This window comes from Sapajus apella, unplaced genomic scaffold (genome assembly GCF_009761245.1).
Source record: "Sapajus apella isolate SASKATOON/1434 unplaced genomic scaffold, GSC_monkey_1.0 scaffold73, whole genome shotgun sequence".
NCBI classification, from domain to species: domain Eukaryota; kingdom Metazoa; phylum Chordata; class Mammalia; order Primates; family Cebidae; genus Sapajus; species Sapajus apella.
In genome coordinates this window covers 418,803-446,766 of record NW_022437013.1, presented here as the reverse complement: position 1 = coordinate 446,766, position 27,964 = coordinate 418,803, and the positions used below count along the sequence as shown (strand labels likewise).

The following is a 27,964-nucleotide window of genomic DNA, read 5'->3' as shown; positions in this document are numbered from 1 at the left end:
ATAGCTAAAGAACCAAGCTTAGGAAAAAGTGCAGGAACCAAGAGAGGCGAGAAATTTATAGTTTCAGCTAAAATCACACCTTAAAATGAATCTGAGGAGGCCACCACTGCCAGACACTAGATACTGTGATTTGCAACACTGCCATTGCTGCCTCAAGAAACTGGCTTTTGCTGTTGCCACTGCTGTTGCCAGAATCAGAATGAATTCCACACTGCCCCTGCTTCTTTTCGTTTTGTTTTGTTTTGTTTTGTTTTGTTTTGTTTGAGACAGGGTCTTGCTCTGTCTCTCAGATTGGAGTGCAATGGCAAGATAATGGCTCACTGCAACCTCTGCCTCCCCGGCTCAAGCGATCCTCCCACCTCAACCTCTGGTGTAGCTGGAACCACAGATACACACCATTATGCCCGGCTAATTTTTGAAAATTTTTTGTAGAGACGGGGTCTCACCTTGTTGTTACTTTGTTGGCTGACCTCGAACTCCAGGGCTCAAGGGATCCTCCCGCCTCAATCTCTCAAAGGGCTGAGATTACAGTCTTGCGCCACGCCAAGACTGATGTTTTAAAGGGCTCACTTTGATTTCTGTGTGGTTTTGCAAGTCTGTCCCTAGATGCTAGATTTGTGCTCAGGCTCTTTGAATTTGAGAGGACCTATATGAATGAAAGCAAAGAAGTCCAACTAAGAGAAGTGAAAGTTACGCAAGATCAAATTAATCAAATAACAAGCAATCTCAAGCAAAGCATGATGTCTTTCAAAGTTATCTCCTGGCCCCATCTCTACTATGGCTCAATTCTGAAACCTAGGAAGAAAGGAAATGTATTATTTCCTTACTCCCTTTTCTTTATTTTTATTTATTTATTTCAGACAGAGCCTGGCTCTGACACTCGGGCTGGAGTGTGGTGATGCCATCTCAGTTCACTACCATCTCTGCCTCCCGGGTTCAAGCAATTCTCTTGCCTCAGCTTCCCAAGTAGCTGGGATTACAGGTACATGACACCGTGTCCAGCTAAGGTTTGTATTTTTAGTACAGATGGGGTTTCACGATGTTGGTCAGGCTGGTATGGAACTCCTGACCTCAAGCGATCCGCCTGTCTCAGCTTCCCAAAGTGCTGGGATTACAGGTGTGAACCACTGTGCTGGCCTCCCTTTACTTCATTTTTAATGTGCCTCTGTTTGCTAGTTCCTTTCGCATGACCTATAACCATCTCTTCCATCAAAAAAAAAAAAAAAAAAAAAACACCCTATGCTGCCTTGGGTAAAGGTAGAAGTTACAAGCCTGATTTTTAGAGCCAGACTGCATGGGTTTGAATGTAATTCCAACATTTACTACCTCTGTGTCCTTGGGAAATTTTGTAAATGTCTCTGTGCCTTCATATCCTTGCCTGTAAAAAGGAGATAATACTATTTCCCATGGGGTTATTGTGAAGACTACATTATTGAATATTTGCAAATCTCTCAGAACGATGCCTGGCAGATAATAAATGCCATATGTGTTTGTTAAATAAAAATTAGTTATTTTTCAGGTTATATCCTGCTATAACTCTGCTGAAAGTAGGAACGAAACCTCATAATTACTAAATTTAATGAATTAGTCAGTGCTTAACTCATTTGACCTTCTATCAACCTTGACAAGATGGACCCATTGGTTCCTCCTGGAGTTCTCCCTTAATAAATGAATACCTCTTTCCTGGTTCTACCCATATCTCTCTGATTCTTTTTTTTTTTTTTTTTTTCTGAGATGTAGTTTTGCTCTAGTTGCACAGGCTGGAGTGCAATGGCACATGATGTCGGCTCACTGCAACCTCCACCTCCCAGGTTCAAGTGATTCTCCTGACTCAGCCTCCTGAGTAGCTGGGATTACAGGCATGCACCACTACGCCCGGCTAATTATTGTATTTTTAGTAAAGACCAGGTTTCACCATGTTGGTCAGACTGGTCTGGAACTCCTGACCTTAGGTGATCTACCCGCCTTGGCCTCCCAAAGTGCTGGGATTACAGGCGTGAGCCACTGCACCTGGCCCTCTCTGATATTTTCTACTCTATGTTCTTCTTAATTTTCTTGGAGTTCTATCTTTGATCCTCTTTCATCCTCACATCATAACTGACAGAAAAATAAATCTGACAGAAAAAAAGCCCCAAACCATTAGCATAATATATTTTAAAAGTCACTCCACTAATCTCTGTTGATCTCTTTAAACTCATCTCTCAATACCCACCACACGTAATTAATAGATCTTTCCAGAGTGTGTTAGTAGTGCTGCTTCCTCTGCCAAGAAATACCATTCCCAGCCCTACAATTATTCCCTAATATTTCAGGATTTAAATACTTTTTTCTTGATTCCTTAGGTGAATTTTCTCCTTTGAACCCCAAATACATTTTGTGCATACCTGTGTCTGAGAACCTAACACAGTAGGACCTCAGTATTTGTTGACAGATTAAATTACATCACCTACATTAATATTTTGCATTCATTTATTGCCCTCAGGCAATTGTATATGCATGGAGAAAAAGATTTATTTATTAATCATTAGGTCCCAGGTGCTAAGCATTTACTTAAATGTAATAAATAGTTAAATAATTTACATTTCAAAATCTCTTCAGACATTTATTTATGCTGTGGCTTCTGTAACAGCTTGAACATGTTTTCAGCTTTGAAAATGTATTAATTTGATCTTTATTTCTGTTGAAGAGCCAGTTACAAGATTTCTCTAACATTTAAAAATGGTGTTGATTGAGCAGTATCAGGTGATAACAGGATCACTTACATTTTTCTTAAGAAATGTGATAGACACATCTTTAAGGTCATAGAACAGCATGTGGCAGGCTGGGCATGGTGGCTCATGCCTGTAATCCCAGCACTTTGGGAGGCCAAGGTAGGAGGATCGCTTGAGGGCAGGAGTTTGAGATCAGCCTGGCCAACATGGCAAGACCCCCCATCTCTACAGCCTGAGAGGAGTCTGGGAGGTTGAGGCTGCAGTAAGCCATAATGGCATGCCGACCTGGGCAACAGATTGAGGAAAGAAAAGGAAGGAAGGAAGGAAGGAAGGAAGGAAGGGGGGAAGGGAGGAAGGGAGGGAAAGAAAGAAAGGAAAGAAAGAAGGAAAGAAAGAAAGAAGGAAAGAAAGAAAGAGAGAAATAAAGAAAGAGAGAGAAAGAAAAGAAAGAAAGAAAAAGAAAAAGGAATGAAAGAAAGAAAGAAAGAAGAAAGGAAGGAAAGAAAGAAAGAAGAAAGAAAAAGAAAGGAAGGGATGAAAAAAGGAAGGAAGGAAGGAAAGAAAAAGAAAGAAGGAAAGAGAAAAGAAAAAAAGAAGAAAAAAAGAAAGAGGACGGAGGGAAGGAAAGAAAAAAAGAAAAAAAAGGAAAAAGCCAGGTGTAGTGAGGGAGGGAGACCGACACGGGTGGAAAGAAAAAAGGAAGGAAGAGAGGGAGGGAGGGAGAAAGGGAGGAATGAAGAGGAAGGGAGGAAGGGAAAAAAGAGAAGGAAGGCAGGCAAGCAAGCGTGGGTGCGGTGGTATGAGGGAAGCTGAGGCGGGTGGATCACTTGAGCCCTGGAGACCAGTCTAGCCAACATGGCGAAACCCCGTCTCTATTAAAAATACAAAAATTAGCCCGGAATGGTGGCGCGCGCCTGTAATCTCAGCTACTCGGGAGGCTTAGGTGGGATATTCGCTAGAACGCGTGAGATGGAGGTTGCCAAGAGCCGAGATGGCGCCACTGCACTCCAGCCTGGGCGACTCCGTCTCAAAAAGAAAAGAAAAGAAAGCGGGTGGCATTGCAAACCTGTGAATTCTCGCTAGATGCTAAATTTGGGCTCGCTCTTGGAATTTGAGAGAAGCAAAGCACCAGCCCATTAAGTCAAAAATATAAGGTTTTATTCGTCAAGAATGCCAACAGCAAAGAAGAGAAATGGGTTCTACGAACTGTGAAAGGCAAGGATTGGAACACCGCATACACTAGAAACTTGTGGCCAACTCGATAGTGCTCTGGGTGGGGACAATATTTTTAGAAAGGGGGATGGGGTGGGAGATGAGCGGGTCTTTTCTTTCTTTCTTTTTTTTTCTAGTGAGCCAAGCTCCTGATAGGAGACTTAGTGAGGGTTATACTCCAAGCTCCACCCCTTGGGCCTTAGCAACAGCGAAGGAAGAGGCTGCGATTGGAGGACCAGGTTAGCCCGAGATCCTGCCCCTCCCGCGCCGTGAGGGGGCGGTACACGCGCCCAAGTTCCGAGTGTGGAGCTGTGACACCGAGGAGATGACTTCGCTTCAGAAGCTAACACTTTCTGAAAAAATGCTGACAAATCTTCCCAGTCGGAAAAAGGTTAACTTCCTAGATATGTCTCTAGGTATGTAGATCTCGGATCCCAGTCCCCACTAGTTTGGGCTCGCTGGTCTTGAGCTCAAGACCTCGGCATAGCGCTGACTAGAAGCGGCGTCGGGAGGAACACACCCATTCGAGGAGAGGCTTCCCCCTCAGGGCACCCCCGCACCTCCCCCACCCTGAAAAACCTTGGGACTACTTGGCCCCATCCCTCCTCTTCTCTCCCCCTCACCTCCAGGCCTCTCCTTTCAAGTGGGGAACTCTGACGGAGGCTGACAAAAAGCGCGTAGGGTGTAAGGATTGCTGAAAGGTGCAGGCGGGGAAAATACAAAGACCGCTATTTCCTTGTATTTTACTTTCCGAAGTACTCACCTACTGGCCTCCTTCAAACAGCTGGGGCCAAGTGCTCTTCTCAGTCCAAGCGGATGTCATAAATCACTAGATTCCGGGGCCAGGAGGAGCAAGTCTTAGGCTATTTTACTTGGGATCCCGGTTTGGGCGTGCCAAGAGTTGGTAGGTTGGTGTATCTGCTTTGTTGGCTGGTGGTTATTCGAAGGGGTGGTTGGTGTGTTTGATTGTTGGCTGGTGGTTATTCGCTCTGGATCGCCTTTCTTTGCTGGCTGTCTCTAGTCTCTAACCTCAGACCTCTACACGGAGAGTGGAGCCTTAGAAAAAAATAAATCCTTTATCAAGGCCCCTAACCTCCTCCCTTCGCACCAAACCCAGAAAGAGTGGATTTTACTTGGACCAGTTTCTCTGCTATCATCCATCTTAGAAATGGCGGAGGTAGGGACGGAAGAGACCTTCCAAGCCAGATGGGGAGTGAGAGTCGGATGGGTGTGGTGCCTTACTCCTGTAATCCCAGCTATTTGGGAGGCCGAGGTGGCAGCTCACTTGAGACCAGGAGTTCGAGACCACCTGGCCAACATGGTGAAACCCCATCTCTACTAAAAATACAAAAATTAGGTGGGCATGGTGGTGCGTGCCTGTAGTCCCAGCTATGCGGGAGGCTGAGGCAGAAGAAGTGCTTCAACCCTGGAGGTGGAGACTGCAGTGAGTCGAGATCACGGCACTGCACTCCAGCCTGGGTGCCAGAGTGAGACTCCATCTCAAACAAAAACAAAAACAAAAAAAAGGAATGAAACGAAGAGGGGCGCGGTGGCTCACACCTGTAATCCCCGGAGGAGGAGGTCAGGCTGGTCTAGAACTCCTGACCTCAAGTGAGACGCCCACCTCGGCCTCCCACAGTGCTAGGATTACAGGCTTGAACTACCGCGCCGCCCGACCTAAACTTTCTTTATAGTGTCCTTTGAAGTCCCAAACTTTCAAATTTTGATAAAATACAGTTTATCTGTTTTTTGCTGTTGTTCATGCTTTGGTGTCATATCTAGAAAATCATGAAGATATACTTTTGTTTCCGAGAGTTTTCTAGTTTTAACTCTTAAATTTACATCTTTGATCCATTTTGAGATATGGGGTGAGTTAAGAGCCAACTTCATTCTATCGCATTTTAGCATATAATTGTTCCAACACTACTTGTTAAAAAGACTAATTTTCCTCCCATTGAAAGTTCTTAATTTCAATTGCTTTCTTAATTTCAATTTTGGATAGTTCATTGCTGGTATATATAAATAGAATTAATTTTTGCATATAGCTCTTGTACCTTGCAACCTTGCTGAACGTGTTCATTAGTGCTAATCTCTCTCTCTCTCTCTCTCTCTCTCTCTCTCTCTCTCTCTCTCTCTCGGGGTGTGTGTGTGTCTGTGTATCTTTAGGAATTTCTGCATGCAAGATCATGATATCTGAGAACAGAGATAGTTTTACTTTAATCTACTTGCCTTTTATTTCTTTTTCTTGACTAATTGCTCTGGATAGAATTTCTAGCAAAAAGTTAATTCGATATGGTGAGATTGGACATCCTTGACTTGTTTCTGATCTTAAGGAGAAAACCGTTAATCATCATTTCACCTTTGGTTGGGTTTTTGTAGATGCCCTTATGAGGTTGAGGAATTTACCTGCCTCTCACTTTACCTCTGAGGAGGAATGACCATGAAAAGTAATTAAGTCTTTTTTGTTGTTGTCTTTAAGGTGTTTTTAGCATTCTATTTCAAGATTGGTATCAACAGTCTTTCCTTTCCTAAGACATGGTCCCTGTTCATCCCATACTGCTACTTCCACCCACCCCAACTTCATCACAAGTTCCGAAATATTTTGTGGCGTTAAAATAACTTTAAAAAAATAATAATTTGTCACTGGCCAGGGCTGGGACTAGGGTGAGGTAAATGAGGCACTTGCTTCTAGTATAAAGTTCAAGGAGTCACAAACAATTTGTTAATAGGGGTAATTAATATTTTAATGAAATACTTGAAAAATTAAATGGACAAACTGTAGCCATTTGTCTGGCCACCTGTTTTTGTAAACAAAGTTTTCTTGACCTAAGAACTAGAGTGAAGCAAGTGAAGGAGGGCTGTGCAAGTACAGAGTCTGATCTGACCCTGTTTTTTTTTTAAAATGGGGTCTCACTCTGTCACCCAGGCTAGAGTGCAGTGGCACGATCACAGCTCACTGCACCCTTGACTTCTTGGGCTCAGGCAATCCTCCCACCTCAGCCTCCCAAGTAGTTGGGATACAGGTGTGTGCCACCATGCCCAGCTAATTTTTTGTATTTTTGTAGAGACGGGTTCTCACTATGGTGCCCACATGGGTCTCGGCTTCCGGGCTCCAGAGATCCACCCACCTCGACCTCCCAAAGTGCTAGGATTACAGGTCTGTGCCACCACATCCAGCCTTTGATCCTATCTTTTCAAAAAAACGTTTGATATCTTGTTCATTATGGATTGGTTTTGCATTGATTTTCATTTTTGAAAATATTGTGAGGTCAGGCACCGTGGCTCATGGCACTTTGGGAGGCCAAGGCGGGTGGATCACCTGAGGTCAGGAGTTAGAGACCAGCCTGGTCAACATGGTGAAACCCCATCGCTACTAAAACTACAAAAATTGGCTGGGCGTGGCGGCAGGCCCAGGAGGCGGAGGTTGCAGTGAGCCGAGATTGTGCCTGGGCAACAGAACTAGACGCAGTCTCAGAAAAAAAAAAAAAAGATAAAAAAATGAAAATATTGTGTTAAGATACTTTAATCTTTATTACTGAGCTTTGGGAGACCTCCTTGAATTTTGTACGTGAAGTGAATTCCTCACTTACCTCACCCTAGGCCCTGCCTTGTCACTGTGACCTAGATGGGAGAAAAACCCAGAACTGAAGGAAATTTATAGCACTGAGGTAAAATTTCATCTTCCTGCACTTTGTGTAGATTTCACTGATGTTTTTGCAACTGCCAACAGAAAAGTAAAAGCAAAACTGCTAAATACCTAAAGCAATGGGTTTATCTCAAAATTCAGAGAAATAAGGGCCATAGTTGCAGAGTGGACTGGTCCCAAAAATGTAGTAGTTGTGTGACCTTGTGCAAGTTGCTGTATCTCTTGGGGCCTGAGTTTCCTGATCTGAATAAAATCGACATCATAGAGTTGTTGAAGATTGAATGAGATAATATAGGTAAAGTTCACAAAGTATGGTGCCTGATGTGGAAAAAGCTGAGTAAATATTTGCTATATTTGCCCCAGAAAGTGGGCCTAAATCCACACTTTTGGGTAGCCAGCAATTTGGCAAGCTGGAGAAGTTACCTCAGGATTTTGTTATCAAACTTCAGAGATGTGATAGACTTAGAGAGATTAAAAACCATCCAGGTGAAAGATGGTGTTTAAACAGCTCATGTCAGTTTCTGGGAGACTGAGGGAGATGGTAGTTTGGTGTAACTTGAATAATAGCGAAGTCAACGGACTTAGGAGGCACTTATATTTCAATAAATGGTTACAGCTGGAAGGATCCTGGAGCGTCTGCTTTGGGAAACATTGGTTTAGTTATTTGAAAGGCTGAGGAAAGACGTTGAGTTGCATATGGTAGGTTAGTTGGACTGTAAGATCTCATAGTCATCGAGTTGTAAAAAATCAGGTCACTGCGTCATCCTTTTACACGTTGGTTCTCTATATCCATATTTATACCTTTTTTAGACAGATGAGAATCCCAGTTTTGATCATGTCAGGAATAATGGCAAAACTTTCGACTAGTTATCACAGGCTCTTGCAGTTTATTTTTTTATTTTATTTTTATTTGTTATTTTGAGATAGGGTCTCTGTCGCTGAGGCTGGAGTGCCGTGGCACAATCACGGCTCACTGCAGCCTGGACCTCCCAGGCTCAAGCGAACCTCCACCTTTGCACCAGAGTAGTTGGGACTTTAGGCGTGCGCCACCACACCCGGCTCATTTTTGTATTTTCTTTGGTAGAGACAGAGTTTTGTCATGTTGCCCAGGCTGGTCTCCAACTCCTGGGCTCGAGCTATCCTCTCACCTTGGCCTCCCAAAGTGCTGGGATTTTGTAAGCCACTGAGCCAGGCCAAGGGCCTTGTAGTTTGAAGGCAAGGAAAATACATCATAAACAGCAGCAAATACATGTTACTTTCTATGATGTAATGAGAAAGCCATACTTTTTCCTGATGAATTTCCCCATGTTTTTCTCAGTGAAAATAATACTTTTTAACAATGCATGTCTTTGATTTTAGATAACTAAACATGTGCTTTAGAAAGCAGTATTATATTGGATGCAAGGTTATTACTTCCATTGTAATAACATGCTAAAGTGGGAAAAGGCTCTATAGATTTATTTTTGTTTTTGTCATCAGTAAACATACCCAAAGGTGTTTTTTGTACAAATAAAAAAAAAATTAGAGTCTTTGTTTTTTTACAAATAAAATGCAAAAATAAGACCAAAATTCGAACTAGTAACAGTAAAACTTAATAGGAACTGCACTCCTCTGTTCATTGCATTTACCTAAAAGAGACTGAGGCAAAAGTGCTGTAGTTAGAAAGAAAAGAACTCTTTCTGCCTGCTAGATATATTGGACCATGAAGCCACAAATATGGAATATCCACTCTGTATTCTGTGCTAGGCACTTAGTACACTAATAAATAAACAATGGTCTCAAGTATCTCATAATCTAGTTGGAGAGACAACTAAGTAAGTATGTGCAATTATATATTGTTTTAAGTATTCTGGAAGTATGTATAGTCAGACTTTTTCAGAAATTGAGAGGAACTTAAGTCACTTAGTTTTTTGAGGTTTCCAGTATTTTAAATGTTTAAAAAATGGCAAAACAAAAATTGTGGTGTATTTTACATGCTTATAAATATAAAATAGTGCCTCCAACCCACCGTAAAATAAAATGCAATATGCTTTTCACAAGAAAATTAATTACATAATTTAAATAAAAGCGTAATTATTCATGTGGCACCTCAAGCAGTGTGATCAATTTTAAACTGTGTGAGGAATACTGTCTTTCTAAAGTCCTGACAATTTATTTCTGAGACTAAGTATATCAAGAATTCGAATTTAAGGCTCTTTGTTGAGGCCTGGATCAAATGGCTCTCCTTGAGAGATTGGCTAAGTGTTCTCTAGGTGGATTCAGTGGAGAATATAATTACAGAGAGCAGAATGAACAAAACCCCATGTCTCTATAATGGTATATTCTGAGAACAACAGAAAAGGACATGAGAATATGGAAAAATACTGTAGTATTAAAGACGCTTTCTTCATAACCTCATAGCCCGTGTTGGAAGGGCACTTAGACAGCTTACCCAGGTTCATAGGCATTTGCTTTCTCTTCCATATGAAGAGACTGAGCAGTAATTTGATTTCATCTCTAAATCGTAGCTGGTGAGATCTACCCAATTCCGTTACAATCCAACAAATCAAATGGTGGTCTCTGGAATTACAAAGTCTAAGGATTAAAATAATGTATGATTTCACTTTTTTTTAAAAAAACCCTGCAACACATTACAGGCTATGGATAATTAGAAAACATTTTTAAAAATAAGTTTTAGACCAAACATGGTGGTTCACACCTGTCATCCCAGGAGATGTCAGCCATTTCAAAGAAAATCAGAATCAGATTTTTTTCTTATTATTTTAATTTTTTATTATTTATTTGTAATTTTTGTGGGTACATAGTAGATGTATATATTTATGGGGTACATGAGATGTCTTGATACAGGCATGCATGCAATTGCAATGTAAAATGAGCACATCATGGAGACTAGGATATCCATTCTCTCAAGCATTCATCTTTTGAGTTACAAACAATCCAATTACACTCTTTATTTAAAAATACATAGTTATGATTGACTGTAGTCACCCTGTTGTGCAATCAAATAGTAGGCCTTATTCATTCTATTTTTATCTTATTGTACTGACTATATATTAAAAACCTGTTATAGTTATTTTTTATTGGTTCATCGTTTAGCCTTTCCACTTAGGATGAGAGTAGTTTATACACCACAGTTACGGTGTTACAATATTCTGTGATTTTCTGTGTATTTGCTATTACCAGTGAGTTTTGTACCTTCAGATGATTACTTATTACTCATTAATGTCTTTACTTTCTGGCTGAAGCACTCCCTTTAAGATTTCTTGTAGGACACATCTGGTGTTGATGAAATCCCTCAGCTTTTGTTTGTCTGGGAAACTTTTTATTTCTCCTTCATGTTTGAAGGATATTTTCACTGGATATGCTATTCTAGGGTAAAGTCTTTCCCTTCAGCACTTTAAATATATCAACCCACTCTCTCCTGACCTGTAAGGTTTCCACTGAAGGGGCTGCCAGACATATTAGAGCTCTGTTGTTTGTTAGTTGTTTCTTTTGCTGCTTTTGGAAAGGATCCTTTCTTTATCCTTGACCTTTGGGAGTTTGATTTTAAATGCTTTGACGTGGTCTTCTCTGGGTTAAATCTGCTTGGTGTTCTATAACCTTCTTTTTTTTTTTTTTTTTTTTGAGACGGAGTTTCACTCTTGTTACCCAGGCTGGAGTGCAATGGCGCGATCTCGGCTCACCGCAACCTCCGCCTCCTGGGTTCAGGCAATTCTCCTGCCTCAGCCTCCTGAGTAGCTGGGATTACAGGCACGCGCCACCATGCCCAGCTAATTTTTTGTACTTTTAGTAGAGACGGGGTTTCACCATGTTGACCAGGATGGTCTCGATCTCTTGACCTTGTGATCCACCCGCCTCGGCCTCCCAAAGTGCTGGGATTATAGGCTTGAGCCACCGCGCCTGGCCAACCTTCTTATACTTGGATATTGATATCTTCCTCTAGGTTTGAGAACTTTTTTTTTTTTCTTTGAGACGGAGTCTGGCTCTGTAACCCAGGCCGGAGTGCAGTGGTGTGATCTCGGTTCACTGCAACCTCCACCTCCCAGATCCCAGTTAAGCAATTCTCTTGCCTCAGCCTCCTGAATAGCTGGGATTACAGGCATGCACCACCATGTCCAGCTAATTTTTATATTTTTAGTAGAGATGGGGTTTCACCATGTTGTCCAGGCTGACCTTGAACTCCTGACCTCCTGATCTGCCTTCCTTGGGAACTTCTCTTTTATTATCCCTTTGAATAAACTTGCTCTGACGCTCAGGCTGGAGTGCAGTGGCACTCTCCGCCAAGTGCAACCTCTGCCTCCTGGGTTGAAACAATTCTCCTGCCTCAACCTCCCAAGTAGCTGGGACTACAGGTGCACACCACCATGCCTGGCTACTTTTTGTGTTTTTAGTAGAGATGGGGTTTCACCATGTTGGCCAGGCTGGTCTCAAACTCCTGACATAAGTGATATACCAACCTCAGCTCCCGAAGTGCTGGGATTACAGGCATGAGCTGCCACTCCCAACCCCTTTGAATAAACTTTCTTCCCTTATCTCTTTCTCTATATTCTCTTTAAAGCTAATAACTCTCAGATTTGCCCCTTTGAGGCTATATTCTAGATCCTGTAGGTGTGTTTCATTGTTTTTTATTATTTTTTTCTTTTGTATCCTCTGACTGTATATTTTCAAGTAGCCTTTCTTCAAGCTCACTAATTCTTTCTTCTGCTAGATTCATTCTGCTATTAAAGGACTCTGATGCATTCTTCAGTATGCCACTTTCATTTTTCCAGTTCCAGAATTTCTGCTTGACTCTTTCTAATTATTTCCATCTCTTTGTTAAATTTATCTGATAGAATTCTTAATTCCTTCTGTGTTTGCTTGAATTTATTTGAATTTCCTCAACACGGCTATTTGGAATTCTCTGTCTGAAAGGTCACATATCTCTTGTTTTTCCGAGACTTGTCCTTAGTGCCTTAGTTAGTTCATTTGGTGAGGTCATGTTTTGCTGGATATTGTTGATATTAGTAGATGTTCTTCAGGGTCTGGGCATTGAAGGGTTAGGTATTTATTGTAGCCCTCACTGTCTGGGATTCTTTATACTCATCTTTTTTGGGAAGGCTTTCCAGATATTTGAAAGGACTTCAGTGTTGTGGTCTAAGCAGTTTCTACTTTAGGGGATGTTGGAAATAGATGCTCAGTGCCGCAAAGAAAATCAGCACTGAGACAAAGGATCTTTCAGCAACGCAATTTTTACTTCCTGGACTGCAGGAAGGGTACCCTTGTTAGCTATCATGCCACAAAAGTACAATGAACAAAGGAAAACACACAGATTTATCCCTTATGCATTTGGGGTCGTCCTTACTGCTGTGTTTGATCTCCCCTGGCTGCAGCCAGACCTCACATTTAAACTAAAACCAGATTGACTAACAAAACTTTTTTAAGCAGATAAAAGCAGTGGAGAGCTGGGACATACCTGTGAGCATGTCCAGCACAAATATTTTGGTTAAAGTACAAGGACATAGACTGTACTACGTGCCTGTAAGCATGGCATGTTTAACAGCTACATAGGATAGGGCTTAACAAAGTTATTAGCACATATATTCTTTAATAAGAAAGGAAGCTTTAAAAAGGAACTTTTCTACTTCCCACAGGGGACATCCCAAGCCCAGTAATGCTGTGATTCTTGCAGACTGATAGAGGTACTGCCTTGATGGTTTTGGACAGGATCTGGGATCACCAGGCAGAGACTCTTGTTCTTTTCCCTTATTTTCTCCTAAACAGAGTGTGTCTGTTCTGAGCCACCCAAAGCTGGGGTGAAGTGACACAAGCACCCCTGTGGCCACCACCAATACGACTGTGTTGGATCAGACCCAAAGCCAGCACAGCTCTGGGTTTCACCCAAGGTCTGCTGCAAATACTCCTAGCTACTGCTTAGCTGATCAAGGCCCTGGAGCTCTACAATCAGCCAGTGGCAAAACCATCCAAGCCTGTGTCCTTTCCTTCAGGGTGGCAAGGTCCCGCAAACCTGAGGTGGGTCCAGAAGTGACATCTGGGACTCAGGACCTAGAGTCAAAAACCTTAGAAGTCTACCTGTATGCCAAATTATTGTATTATGGCTGAGCTGGCACTCAAACCACAAGATGCAGTCCTTGCCACTCTTCCCTTTCCAAAGGCAGAGGAGCCTCACCCCATAGCCAGTCACCCTAGGACAGGAAGAGTACTGCTGGACTACCATAGATGTTCCCTTAAGGCCCAGGGGCTCTTAAGTCAGCTTGGGATGAATGCTGCCTGGTCTGAGACTCACCCTTCAGAGCAGTGAGCTCCTCTCGACCCAGGGCAGTTCCAGAAGTGTTATCCAAGAGTCAAATCCTGGAATCAGGGATTCCAAGAGTCCACTGGGTGCTCTACCCTTCTGTGGCCATGCTGGTACCTGAAGCCAGCAAGTCTCAGAGGCTCACCCAAGGCCCTCAACATAGTACCTGGGTGTTGCTAATAGTTATTCAGGGCCCAAGGGCTTTTCGGTTAACAGTTGATGAATTCTGCCGGGACTGAGTCCTTTCCTTCAAGGCAGTCAGTTCCCTTCTGGCCTAGGGTATGTCTAGAAATGAGGTCCAGGAGCTAGACCCTGAAACAGGAACCTCATAACTCTAACCAGGGCCCTATCCAGCTGTGGCTAAGCTTCTATCCAAGGTGTAAGACAAAGTCCTCCCCCTCTTCCCTCTCTTCTCAAGTGAAAGAAAAAGGTCTCTTTTGGAGCTGTGAACTGTGCAGCCTGGGGTTAGGGGAGGGGTGATGCCACCACTCCCTTGGCTGCCCCAGCTTGTGTTTCAGTATGTCGTGTGCCCCCCCCCATCCACATTCTATTGGCCCAGTTCAGCACTAAGGCTTGCCTAAGTGTTATAGTCCTTATGGCCTAGACCAGGTGTTGCCAGTCTTTTGGCTTCCCTGGGCCACACTGGAAGAATAATTGTCTTGGGCCACACATAAAATACACTAACAATAGCTGATGAGCTAAAAAAAAAATTGCAAAAAGAATTTATAATGTTTTAAGAAAGTTTACAAATTTGTGTTGGGCTGCATTCAAAACCATCCTAGGCTGTGTGCTACCTGCAAGCCGCAGATTAGAAAAGTTGGCCTAGACTGCGTTTCAAGTTTACTTGGAGATCCAGAGCACTGTAGCCCTTGGTGGAGAGGTTTGTGGGAACTCATGATGGGTGATTCTTCTCTGGCTGGGGGTGCTTTAAATGTTTCCTCCATGGGCACATGTCAGATGAGTTTAGTCCAGTTTTCCTTTCTGCTGTAACAGGACATCACTAAATTCAATGCCTCACAATTGCTGTGTTCTTCCACCCCCAGTGCCCAGAGATGCTCTTGGGACCGCCATGCCATTGCTGCCGGGAGCGGGGGAGGGGTGTTATTGGCAATTCAGGACTGTTTTTTCTATCCCTTCAGTGCCTCTTTCAGTGATACAAAGTTAAAACCAGTTACTATTGGTACTCACCTGATTTTTGTTTTTTATGAAGGTGTTTTCCTGTGTAGATAGTTGTTAAATTTGTGTCCTTGCGTAGGGAGAAAGGGGACGATCGGTGGAGTCTTCTATTCCGCCATCTTGCTCCCTATCCCAGAATCAGATGTTTAGAGACCTAAGGCAGAACTAGTACTAAGCAAAATAATAAAATAGTGGTTAATCTGTGTCACCCAGCTGCCTCTTTTTTACCCTTTTCAGCTCCTCTTTAATTTTAGAATTTCCAGTTTTTTCCAAATACCTAGCCTGTGCTTCTTTCTTTTTTTTTTTTTTTTTTCCTTCTTCCGGAGTATAGCTTCCAGAAGCTCTGGGAACTTGTGCTTATTTCTAAAGATGCCTTGACATAAGTAAAGTTTTATCCACTGATAGAACATCCCACCTGTAGACTCTTCCATTCTAGATGTTAGGAGAGATGTTTTAGAGCAAGTTGTCCCTGTCCCCCATTCTTTAAATTATGCCATGTAAGTGCTCTCTGCCTGAGTACATAAGTACGTGCCTGACTACAAAGTAAAGTCGGATTGCTTCCTCCTAATACAATAATCTAGGTTCCTCACTTCTGTGCTGTCTCCTATGAACTTCCATCACCACTTTCTTACTTTTGTCACTTCCTTTTTCTTTGTTAGTTTTTGATAAAAATGCATGTAACTAATTGTTTATCACAATCAGACAGACATTTAATGGTCTATCACTTTACATTTAATTGCTGATTTGCACTTACGTAGCTGTGAACTGTGCTATAATGACTCTATTGCTCTGTATTTCTGTGACACTGAAATAACATTTAGTAAAATCATTTCTTTAGATGATCCCCCCCCCAGCTATTGCAATGTGGAAGTATTTTGCATTTGCATAAATGAAGTTACCATAAATCCAACAGGAATTTTTCTTTCTTGTTCCAGCAAACCCTAAGATGTCTGTATTGTTTGACCTTTGTTATAGTTTAACAAATTAATTATTATTATATTACCTTTTTTTAGGGCTATCAGTTTTTTGGTATTCAAAAATATGATGAGATAGGATATAGATTATTCACCTGAGACGTTGTAATTTGGCTTTTGCCATTTTATTCCTTTTTTATGTATTTTCTAATACAGATGAAATTATAATCTATAAAAAGTTAGAAAAGACAAATACTGAAATAGAAAAAAAGAATAAAAGACAGATTCATAGTAAAAAGGATTCACCTTCAAGACAGCAATCAAATGGTCACGGACATCGCCATCAGAGAGGTAAAGTATGCTAAAAATAGTCACACATGGTAAAAAGAGTCTGAAATATTTGTGAATAACTAGGTAAGCAAATTCAAGAATTCACAATATTGTTCTAAAATTACATTATGTTGCTTGTTTTATTTTTTCTAGGCATGGACCCATACAGGGTTGGTAAGAATTTATGCCATGTCGTATGAATAAAAATTTATTTTAATGTATATGAATTACTTCCCTAATGGAGAATGGGATAAGAGAATTAGCCATATGAGCTGAGAGATGTTTTGTACTTGTTTACAAGCCTCGGTTGGTTGGTCCAGTTCTACTTTTAGGAGGCAATACAGGAGGATTAAGAGCATAGTCAATAATCTGAACACTATGGCATCCACATTTTGGAAATACAAATGTTGTAGGACAAGAAGAGTAGGGTAGAACGTGACAGATGTTCCCTGTATTCCTAACCTCATTGGTAAGTGCAGTATGTGTTTTTTTAAATGAATGTGCTACAGATTGCCATAATACAAGAAGTCTTTTCAACAACTAAAGTCTTCATAGTCTAGTCAACAGATTGGAACCATTTTGACATTGTGATTACTCTAAGCCCCTGACGGTTGCCTATGCAGCTTCATTTAAGTTCTTGTGTAAATCTTCAGTGGCTCAGCATGTTCTGAAAAGAGAAGCAATGGTAGTTACAATAGGGGCAGAGCAGCCAAGAAGGGTGACATGGCCCATTCTTATGTGCCTAACCAGTCATTGCAAAATTGATCTTCTTTGTGAGCCTTTTGGAGGTCTGTATTATTTGATGGTTTCTTAAACTGCCTTTATACCCAAACAAAGCAGACACTTTCTCTCTATCTCTCCTTTTTCTATTGGAGTATTCTTTCAATTAATTTCAGATAGTATGTTCCAACTTTGGTGGCATATGAAACCAAAATTGAGATATTATGTACTGAGACTATCGTATTAAGGTATGCAAATTGAAATAGTATGGCAAAGACTTATAGAATTCAGTGAGACTCCCAGATGATATCAAAGTAATGAAATATCAAAAGTTTTGCAAAACCCAGTGCATAGCTTTTTAAAAAAATGAGATCAGAGATAATACTTCTGAAAGATACGTTGAATTTACTACTTGAAAATACAGAAAATGCTTATTTTTGAAAGGCTACTCAAGATTCAGAAGCAGCTCTGAGGAAGGAAATCATGACAAAAAACCATCCCAAGAACCTTCTGGATTGAAGTCTGGACAACACCCTTTAAATAGGCAGCCTTTATTTGAGCAGGTAAATGAAAACCAAGAATTAACCAATATAAAAAGTCCTATATTTAATACATTTTTTAATATTAATGATTTACTTTAAATTCTATTGAAAGAAAGGATTGTTTCTTGGTATTCCTCCATGATGCCTTGAACATAATTTAAATTCAATGTTTATTAGTTGATTTTTCCTCCGCAATTTTTTTTATGATTTTATTATTATTATTGTACTTTAGGTTCTGGGGTACATGTGCAGATCATGCAGGATTGTTGCATAGGTACACACATATTAATGTGGTTTGCTGCCTCCATCTCCCCCATCACCTACATCTGGCATTTCTCCGATGTTATCCCTCCCTGACCTCCCCACCCCCTCACTGTCCCTCCCTTGATCACCCCCCAACAGACCCCAGTGTGTGATGCTCCCCTTCCTGGGTCCATGTGTTCTCATTGTTCAACACCCGCCTATGAGTGAGAACATGCGGTGTCTGATTTTCTGTCCTTGTGTCAGTTTGCTGAGAATTATGCTTTCCAGATTCATCCATGTCCCTACAAAGGACACAAACTCATCATTCTTTACGGCTACATAGTATTCCATGGTGTATATGTGCCACATTCTCATTGTCCAGTATATTGTCGATGGGCATTTGGGTTGGTTCCAGGTCTTTGCTATTGTAAACAGTGCCACTATGAACATACGTGTGCATGTTTTTTTTATAATAGAATGATTTATAATCGTTTGGGTATATACCCAGTAATGGGATTGCTGGGTCAAATGGAATTTCTATTTCTAGGACCTTGAAGAAGCGCCACACTGTCTTCCACAATGGTTGAACTGGTTTATAGTCCCACCAACAGTGTAAAAGTGTTCCTATTTCTCCACATCCTCTCCAGCATCTGTTGTCTCCAGATTTTTAAATGATCACCATTCTAACTGGCGTGAGGTGGTATCTCAATGTGGTTTTAATTTCCATTTCTCTGATAATTAGTGATGATGAGCATTTTTCATATGTTTGTTGGCCTCATGTATGTCTTCTTTTGTAAAGTGTCTGTTCATATCCTTTGCCCACTTTTGGATGGGGTTATGTGTTTTTTTCTTGTAAATCTGTTATAGTTCTTTGTAGATTCTGGATGTTAGCCCTTTGACAGATGGGTAGATTGCCAAAATTTTTTCCCATTCTTTGCTTGCTGGTTCACTCTAATGATTGTTTCTTTTGCTGTACAGAAGATCTGGAGTTTAATTAGGTCCCATTTGTCTATTTTGGCTTCCGTTGCCAATGCTTTTGGTGTTTTAGTCATGAAGTCCTTGCCTATGCCTATGTCCTGAATGGTTTTGCCTAGGTTTTCTTCTAGGGTTTTTATGCTGTTATGTCTTATGTTTAAGTCTTTAATCCATCTGGAGTTAATTCTAGTGTAAGGTGTCAAGAAGGGGTCCAGTTTCTGCTTTCTGCACTTGGCTAGCCAGTTTTCCCAACACCATTTATTAAACAGGGAATCCTTTCCCTATTGCTTGTTTTTGTCAGGTTTGTCGAAGATCAGATAGTTGTAGATGTATGGCATTGCTTCCAGGGTCTCTATTCTGTTCCATTGGTCTATATCTCTGTTTTGGTACCAGTACCATGCTGTTTTGATTACTGTAGCCTTGTAGTATAGTTTGAAATCAGGTAGTGTGATGTCTCTGGCTTTGTTCTTTTTGCTAAAGATTGTCTTGGATATGCTGACTCACCTTTGGTTCCATATGAAGTTTAAGGTGGTTTTTTCCAGTTCTGTGAAGAAGATCATTGGTAGCGTGATGGAGATAGCATTGAATCTATAAATTACTTTGGGCAGCATGGCCATTTTCATGATATTGATTCTTCCCAACCATGAGCATGGAATGTTTCTCCATCTGTTTGTGTCCTCTCTTATTTTGTTGAGCAGTGATTTGTAGTTCTCCTTGAAGAGGTTCTTTACATCCTTTCTTAGTTGTATTCCTAAGTATTTTATTCTCTTTGTAGCAATTGTGAACGGGAGTTTGCGCATGATTTGGCTCTCTGTTAGTCTTTTATTGGTGTATAGAAATGCTTGTGGTTTCTGCTCATTGATTTTGTATCCTGGACTTTGCTGAAGTTGCTTACCAGTTTAAGGAGATTTGGGGCTGAGATGATAGGGTCTTCTAAATATACAATCATGTCGTCTGCAAATAGAGATAATTTGACTTCCTCTTTTCCTAATTGAATACCCTTTATTTATTTTTTTCTTGCCTAATTGCTCTGGCTAGAACTTCCAATACTATATTGAATAGGTGGTGAGAAAGGGCATCCTTGTCTACTGCCGGATTTCAAAGGGAATACTTCCAGTTTTTGCCCATTCACCATGATACTGGCTGCAGGTTTGTGGCAAATAGCTTTTATTGTTTTGAGATACGTTCCTTCGATACCTAGTTTATTGAGAGTTTTTAGCATAAAGGACTGTTGAATTTTGTCAAATGCCGTCTCTGCGTCTATTGAGATAATCGTGGTTTTGTCTTTGGTTCTGTTTATGTGGTAGATTACAGTTATAGACTTGGGTATTTTGAACCAGCCTTGCATCCCTATAATGAAGCCTACTTGATAGTGATGGATACGCTTTTTGATGTGCTGTTGCAATTGGTTTGCCAGTATTTTATTGAAGATTTTTGCATCTATGTTCATCATGGATATTGGCCTGAAGTTTTTTGTTGTTGTTGTTGAGTTTCTGCAGGGTTTTGGTATCAAGATGATTTTGGTCTCATAAAATGATTTGGGAAAGATTCCCTCTTTTTGTATTGTTTGGAATAGTTTCTGAAGGAATGGTACCAGCTCCTCTCTATACGTCTGGTAGAATTCAGCTGTGAAACCATCTGGACCTGGACTTGTTTTGTTTGGTAGGCTATTAATTGCCGCCTCAACTTCAGACCTTGTTATTGGTCTATTCAAGGTATCAACTTCTTCCTGGTTTAGGCTTGGGAGGGTGCAAGTGTCCAGGAATTTATCCATTTCTTCCAGGTTTACTGGTTTATGTGCATAGAGTTGTTTGTAGTAATCTCTGATGGTAGTTTGTATTTCTGTGGAATCAGTGGTGATATCCCCTTTATCATTTTTTATTGCATCTATTTGATTCTTCTCCCTTTTCACTTTTATTAATCTGGCTAGCAGTCTGTCTATTTTGTTGATCTTTTCGAAAAACCAGCTCCTGGATTTATTGATTTTTTTGAAGGGTTTTTTGTGTCTCTATCTCCTTCAGTTCTGCTCTGATCTTAGTTATTTCTTGTCTTCTGCTAGGTTTTGAGTTTTTTTTATCTTGCTCCTCTAGCTCTTTCAATTTTGACAATAGGGTGGTGATTTTAGATCTTTCCTTGCTTCTCATGTGGGCATATATTGCTATAAATTTCCCTCTAGACACTGCTTTAAATGTGTCCCAGAGATTCTGGTACGTTGTGTCTTCATTCCAATTGGTTTCAAAGAACATCTTTATTTCTGCCTTCATTTCATTGTTTATCCAGTCGACATTCAGGAGCAAGTTGTTCAGTTTCCATGAAGCTGTGTGGTTCTGAGCTAGTTTCTTAATTCTGAGTTCTAATTTGATTGCCCTTTGGTCTGAGAGACTGTTATGATTTCCATTTTTTTGCATTTGCTGAGGAGTGATTTACTTCCAATTATGTGGTCATTTTTAGAGTAGTTGCTAGGCAGTGCTGAGAAGAGTGTATATTCTGGGGATTTGGGGTGGAGATTTCTGTAGATGTCTATTAGATCTGCTTGGTCCAGATCTGAGTTCAAGTCCTTGATTATCCTTGTTAATTTTCTGTCTCGTTGATCTGTCTAATATTGACAGTGGAGTGTTAAAGTCTCCCAGTATTATTGTGTGGGAGTTTAAGTCTCTTTGTAGATTGTTAAGAACTTGTTTTATGTACCTGGGTGCTCTTGTATTGGGTGTGTATATATTTAGAATCATTAGCTCTTCTTGATGCTTTGATCCTTTTACCATTATGTGGTGCCCTTCTTTGTCTCTTTTGATCTTTGTTGATTTAAAGACCATTTTATCAGAGACTAGGATTGCAACTCCTGCTTTTTTTTTGCACTCCATTTGCTTGATAAATCTTCCTCCAGCCTTTTTTTTTCAGCCTCTATGTGTCCTTGTAAGTGTGATGTGTTTCCTCAATACAGCACACCGATGGGTCTTGATTTTATCCAATTTGCCAGTCTGTTTCTTTTGATTGGGGCATTTAGCCCATTTATATTTAAGGTTAATATTGTTATGTGTGAATTTGATCCTGCCATTTTGATGCTAGCTAGGCTTTGCCTGTTAGTTGACACATTTTTTTCATTGTGTTGATGGTCTTTACCATTTGGTGTGTTTTTGGAGTGGCTGGTACTGGTTATCCCTTTCCTTGTTTAGTGCTTCTTTCAGGAGCTCTGGTAAGGCAGGACTGGTGGTCACGAAATCTCTCAGCAATTTCTTGTCCATAAAGGATTTTCTTTCTCCTTCACTTATGAAGCTTAGTTTAGCTGGATATGAAATTCTAGGTTGAAAGTTCTTTTCTTTAAGGATGTTGAATATTGGCCCCCACTCTCTTCTGGCTTGTAGGGTTTCTGCCAAGAGATCTGCTGTGAGTCTAATGGGCTTCCCTTATGTGGGTAACCCAAGCTTTCTCTCTGGCTGCCCTTAGCATTTTTCCTTCATTTCAACCCTGGTGAATCTGATGATTATGTGCATTGGGGTTGCTCTTCTTGAGGAATATCTTTGGGGTGCTCTCTGTATTACCTGGACCTGAATGGTGGCCTGGCTTGCTGGGTTGGGGAAGTTCTCCTGGATAATATCCTGAAGAGTGTTTTCCAGCTTGGATTCATTCTCTCTGTCACATTCAGGTACACCAATCAAGCGTAGATTAGGTCTTTTGACATAACCCCATATTTCCTGGAGGCTTTGTTCATTTCTTTTCACTCTTTTTCCTCTATTCTTGCCTTCTCATTTTATTTCATTGAGTTGATCTTCATTCTCTGATATCCTTTCTTCTACTTGGTCAATTCAGCTACTGAAACTTGTGTATGCTTCGCAAAGTTCTCATGCTGTGTTTTTCAGCTCTATCAATTCGTTTATATTTTTCTCTAAGTTGTTTATTTTAGCCTTTTTTCTAGGTTCCTAGTTTCTTTGCATTGGGTTAGTACATGTTCTTTTAGCTAAGAGAAGTTTGTTATTACCCACCTTCTGAAGCCTGTTTCTGTCAATTCATGAGATTCATTCTCCATCCATCTTTGATCCCTAGTTGGTAAGGAGTTGTGATCCTTTGGAGGAGGAGAGGTGTTCTGGTTTTTGGTGTTTTCATCCTTTTTGTGCTGGTTTCTTCCCATCTTAATGGCTTTATCTACCTGTTGTCTTTGTAGTTGGTGACTTTTGGATGGGGCCTCTGCTTGTTGATGATGAAGTTATTTCTTTCTGTTTCTTAGTTTTCCTTCTAATAGTCAGGCCCCTCTGCTGCAGGACTGCTGGAGGTCCACTCCAGACCCTGCCTGCCGGGGGATCACCCGTGGAGGCTGTAGAACAATAAGGGCTGCTGCCGGTTTCTTCTTCTGTTATATCTTCGTCCCAGAAGGGTACCTGTCAGATGACGGCCTGAGCTCTCCTTTATGAGGTGTCTCTTTGGGTATATGAGGGTTGGGGAGCTGCTTGAGGAGACAGTCTGTCCCTTATAGGTGCTCAAGTGCTGTGCTGGGAGCACCGTTGTTCCGTGCAGAGCTGCTGGGCAGGTACTTTTAGTCTGCTGCAGCAGAACTCATAACTGCCTCTTTTCCCAGGTACCCTGTCCTAGGAAGGTCAGCTTTATTTATAAGTTCCTGTCATGCTGCTGCCTTTTTTCATAGATGCCCTGCCGTGCATGGAGTAGTCTAGTCACAGTCTGCCAGCAGAGGTTATTGGTTATTGTCATTCAGCCTATGTAATCATTTTTATTTGTCCTCATACAGAGGCTTTGAGCTTAAGTTATAATATAAAAACAGTTTCACTGTCTTTGTGAATGAACAAGCCAGAAGTCAGATTATATCAGATATGAAATATACTCTTGGAAGCAACAGGTGGCACAGACTATACCTATACAAATCCATTTCCTCTAAACACATATAGGTGAGCCAATCACTAGACAGGAATTTGAGAGGTGCTCAGATCCAGATTCATGAGCTAACATTGGAGGTAATGTTTCAGCCTTATAAACTGATTCTTCTTAAGGTGTTATGTGGTCATTTGGCAAAAATGGCGGTTCTGGGAGCTTAAATCATTTTTGCCAAATTATGTAAATGCAAATGTTTCTTTATTTGTTTGTTCATTTATTTATTTTGGAGAAAAATATGTTGCATTTTGAAATATTTAAAGGATTATTTTAAATTGTGCAAATGATGATTTAATGCCTACACTATGCAGGCACTATAATACCAGAACAGCCAGCTTCAAATAGTCTGTATGATGGTGGAAGAGAAAGATAAGAAAGAAATGTAATGCCAGACAGGATGCAGTATGTGCATGATAGGGCACAAATTATATGTTATGGGGATGTAGTAATTCATTCTGATTGGGGTACTTGAGAAATTTTGATGGAAGAGATGGCATATGATCTATACCTTGTAGGATGAGGAGATTTTTTGATAAAGTTTGGAAAGAAGAACATGAGCTTCCTTCTGAGACAGTCTAAGATGCATAAATAAACTGAGAATAAATATTAAACAGTATTTTCAAATTGAAAGTATCCTTGTCCTTTTGTTTGGTTTTGTTGTTGAGACAGGGTCTCATTCTGTTGTCCAAGCTGGAATGCAGTGGTGTGATCTTGGCTCACTTTCCCTTCTACCTCCTGGGATCAAGCAATCCTCCCACTTCAGCCTCCCAAGTAGCTGGGACTGCAGGCACATGCCACCATGCCCCCCTAATTTTTTTTTCTTTTCTGTAGTGCCACCATGCCTTGCTAAACTTTTTTTTTCTTTTCTGGGCAACAGGAGATCTCACTATGTTGCCCAGGCTGGGAAAGCATCCTTCTATTATTCATATTTTTGAAACTTTTGAGACTATCATAGCCGAACTCACTAGAAAGAAAAAATATCCTGCAATGAAGAAAAGTATTAAAATTTAAGCATAATTTTTTTACCAATAAATTGAATAATTAGTTTTCAATGATACTTTACAATTCTAATAAGTTATTTCGTACTTAGCAAGATTTAGTCTTATTATCAGTGAAACATAGCTGTGTTTATTCAACACATGTATTCAACACAACCTTTTGATAGAAGGTTTCACTTGTTTATAAGGAAAGAAAACTAATGTGCATTTTGTTTTTTAAAGGTAGGAAATATATAGTACACAAGTTGATGAAAACATTTCTTATATAAACATTCATAAAAGGGACTGCAAGTTCCTTTGGAAAGGTACTTGGATACATATGGGTCTTTAGAAGATGGAACTCAATTCTATCTTTCCTACTGACCCACTGTGTTCCCAACACCAGTCACTTAGAAAAGACAAAAGATACATGTGCATTTCACCCAATCTCCTTATTTAGGTTTTTCAGTACAAAAGCTGGAGACCTATAGCTTTATGTTTTAGCACAACAACTATTTTTTCACATTTTTTATTTTAAATCAAGTTTTCTATACATAATATTTTTGTGCTGGTACCTCCCCTGCTGTTTAGCAGTTGCTTCCAGCTTCTGGTAGTGTTAAACTAGAAAGTCATAATGCCAAATCTAGGGCATGTTGTGTTTGTCAGGCAACATTTACTAGTACAAAACTTGATTTCTTAGCATGGTCCATATGACTCTATCAACTTACATTTATGTAGCATCAGAGTTTCATCAAATGTTTCATTATTTCCATTTGGCTGATTCATTACACTGCCTTTTTTGGCTTAAAAATTGGAAAAAAAAAAAAAAAAAAAAAAAAAAAGGCCGGGTGCGGTGGCTCACACCCGTAATCCCAGCATTTTGGGAGGCCAAGGCAGGTGGGTCACCAGGTCAAGAGATCGAGACCATCCTGGCCAACATGGTGAAAACCTGTCTCTACTAAAATACAAAAATTAGCTGGGGTGGCACACGCCTGTAGCCCCAGCTACTCGGGAGGCTGAGGCAGGAGAATTGCTTGAACCCAGGAGGCAGAGGTTGCAGTGAGCCGAGATTGCGCCACTGCACTCCGACCTGGCGCCTGGCAACAGAGTGAGACTCTGTCTCAAAAAAGAAAAAATTGGGAAAAAAAGTAGTAAGGCTGTATTATTACCAGGCTAATTTACTTGAATAGTATTAAGCCAACCTTCTGCTTCCTTTCCCCTCACTTACTTCATCTTTCTCTCTAGAATTAAGTATTAATTTATAATGAAAAGATAGTTTCTTTTTAATGATCATTGAGTAGGCAAAGAGTAAACAATATGATTTTGAACACTTTCCTTTTGATCTTAAGGACTTATACTACAAAATAGTCTATTTTTCCTCAACTAAAAAGTTACAAAATCTGTTATTCCTTTAGTAAAACATAGATCCAGAAATTGGTAAGTAGAACATGACCTTAGAGTACAGTCAAACTCATAAAATAACTAATTTTCCATATTTTTTATTTTATTAAAGTTTTAGTTGCATAGTATTTTTGTTCCAGTGACATGATACGATGGAGCTATTCCGTAAGTTAGTTCTAAAAATTGGTTGATAAATAAAAGTAGGCACAGTGGAATTCTAAAAGAAATAGTTGCCCATAAAAATGGTCTTGAGAATATATTATTATGACTAAATCAAATCATGGAGTATATATTTCATTTGTTTTGCATAACTGGGGTTCTTTTCAGGAGAAGTGCAATGACAATTATAAGGCCTACGCAGAGAAGAATCAAGGCCAATCAGAGGGGAACCAGCATCAATCAGAAGGAAATCTGGACAAATCAGAAGGATCTCAGGGCCAAGAAGAAGAAAATCATCATTCTGAGCAACCCCGATACCATTTAAAGAGATCTCATTGTCAATCAGGGAAATCTCAAGGGCAACTAAAGAGATCTCATAGCCAATCTGGGAGATCTCATGGCCAATCTAAGAGATCTTGTGTTCATACAGAGAGATCTCATAGCCACTCAGAGAGATCTCGTGGTCACTCAGAGAGATCTCATGGTCACTCAAAGAGATCTCATAGCCACTCAGAGAGATCTCGTGGTCACTCAGAGAGATCTCATGGCCAATCAGAGAGACCTCATGGTCACTCAGAGAGATCTCATAGTCACACAGAGAGATCTCGTGGCCAAGCAGAGAGATCTCATGGTCACTCAGAGAGATCTCGTCACTCAAAGAGATCTCGTCACTCAAAGAGATCTCATAGACACTCACAGAGATCTCATGGTCACTCACAGAGATTTTGTGGTCACTCAAAGAGAGCTAATAACCACTCAGAGAGATCTCATGGTCACTCACAGAGATCTCATAGCCACTCAGAGAGATCTCATGGCCAATCAGAGAGATCTAATGGTCGCTCAAAGAGATATCATAGCCACTCAGAGAAATCTTGTGACCAATCAGAGAGATCTCATGGCCAATCAGAGAGATCTCATGGTCACTCAAAGAGATCTAGCCACTCAGAGAGATCTCATGGCCAATCAGAGAGATCTCGTGGTCACTCAAAGAGATTTCATAGCCACTCAGAGAGACCTCATTGTCACTCAGAGAGATCTCGTAGTCACGCAGAGAGATCTTGTGGCCAATCAGAGAGATCTCATAGTCACTTAAAGATATCTCATATCCACTCAGAGAGACCTCATGGTCACTCAGAGAGATCTCGTGGCCAAAAAGAGAGATCTCATAGTCGCTCAAAGATATCTCATAGCCACTCAGAGAGATCTTGTGGTCACCCAGGGAGATCTCGTAGCCCCTCAGAGAGATCTTGTGATCAATCAGAGAAATCTCATGGTCACTCAGAGAGATCTCATAGCTACTCAGAGAGATCCCATGGTCTCTCAGAGAGATCTCATGGTCACTCAGAAAGATCTCGTAGCTACTCACAGAGCTCTCATAGCCACTCAGAGAGATCTCATAGCCACTCAGAGATCTCATAGTCACTCAGACAGATCTCATGGCTACCCAGAGAAATTTCATGGTCACCCAGATCTCATGGCCACTCTAGGAGTGGCTAATCAGAAAGATATCAGAGATACTCACCAGGTAAATATACAATGACTTCTTAATCATCAGAACAATGTGTCAAATGATGTGGAAATAGAAAAGCATATATCTATATTCTAATGGTTAATTACGTATTTGTTGAAACAGACATATTTTGGGACAAAGACATTATTAGAATGGAGGTAATACATACATGCTGTCAATGTTCTTTCAACTTGATGTTCTCTAAACTACCATCCAGTTACCGAAGATGTCCCATTAAGTTGTTCCACATAGGTCTGCTTTCCCTGGAAGAATGCTAT

General features: G+C 40.6%; 1 protein-coding gene across 1 annotated transcript; it reads left to right on the top strand.

Moving 5' to 3' along the window:
- The first annotated feature begins 4,247 nt into the window (after window positions 1-4,247).
- LUZP4 (leucine zipper protein 4) lies at window positions 4,248-27,595 on the top strand. The gene is given in 6 exon segments (XM_032250961.1): window positions 4,248-4,339; window positions 16,168-16,302; window positions 17,446-17,564; window positions 26,345-26,704; window positions 26,706-26,865; window positions 26,868-27,595. Coding segments are annotated over 6 exon segments (1,593 nt in total). The 5' UTR covers window position 4,248.
- The last annotated feature ends 369 nt before the right edge of the window (window positions 27,596-27,964 follow it).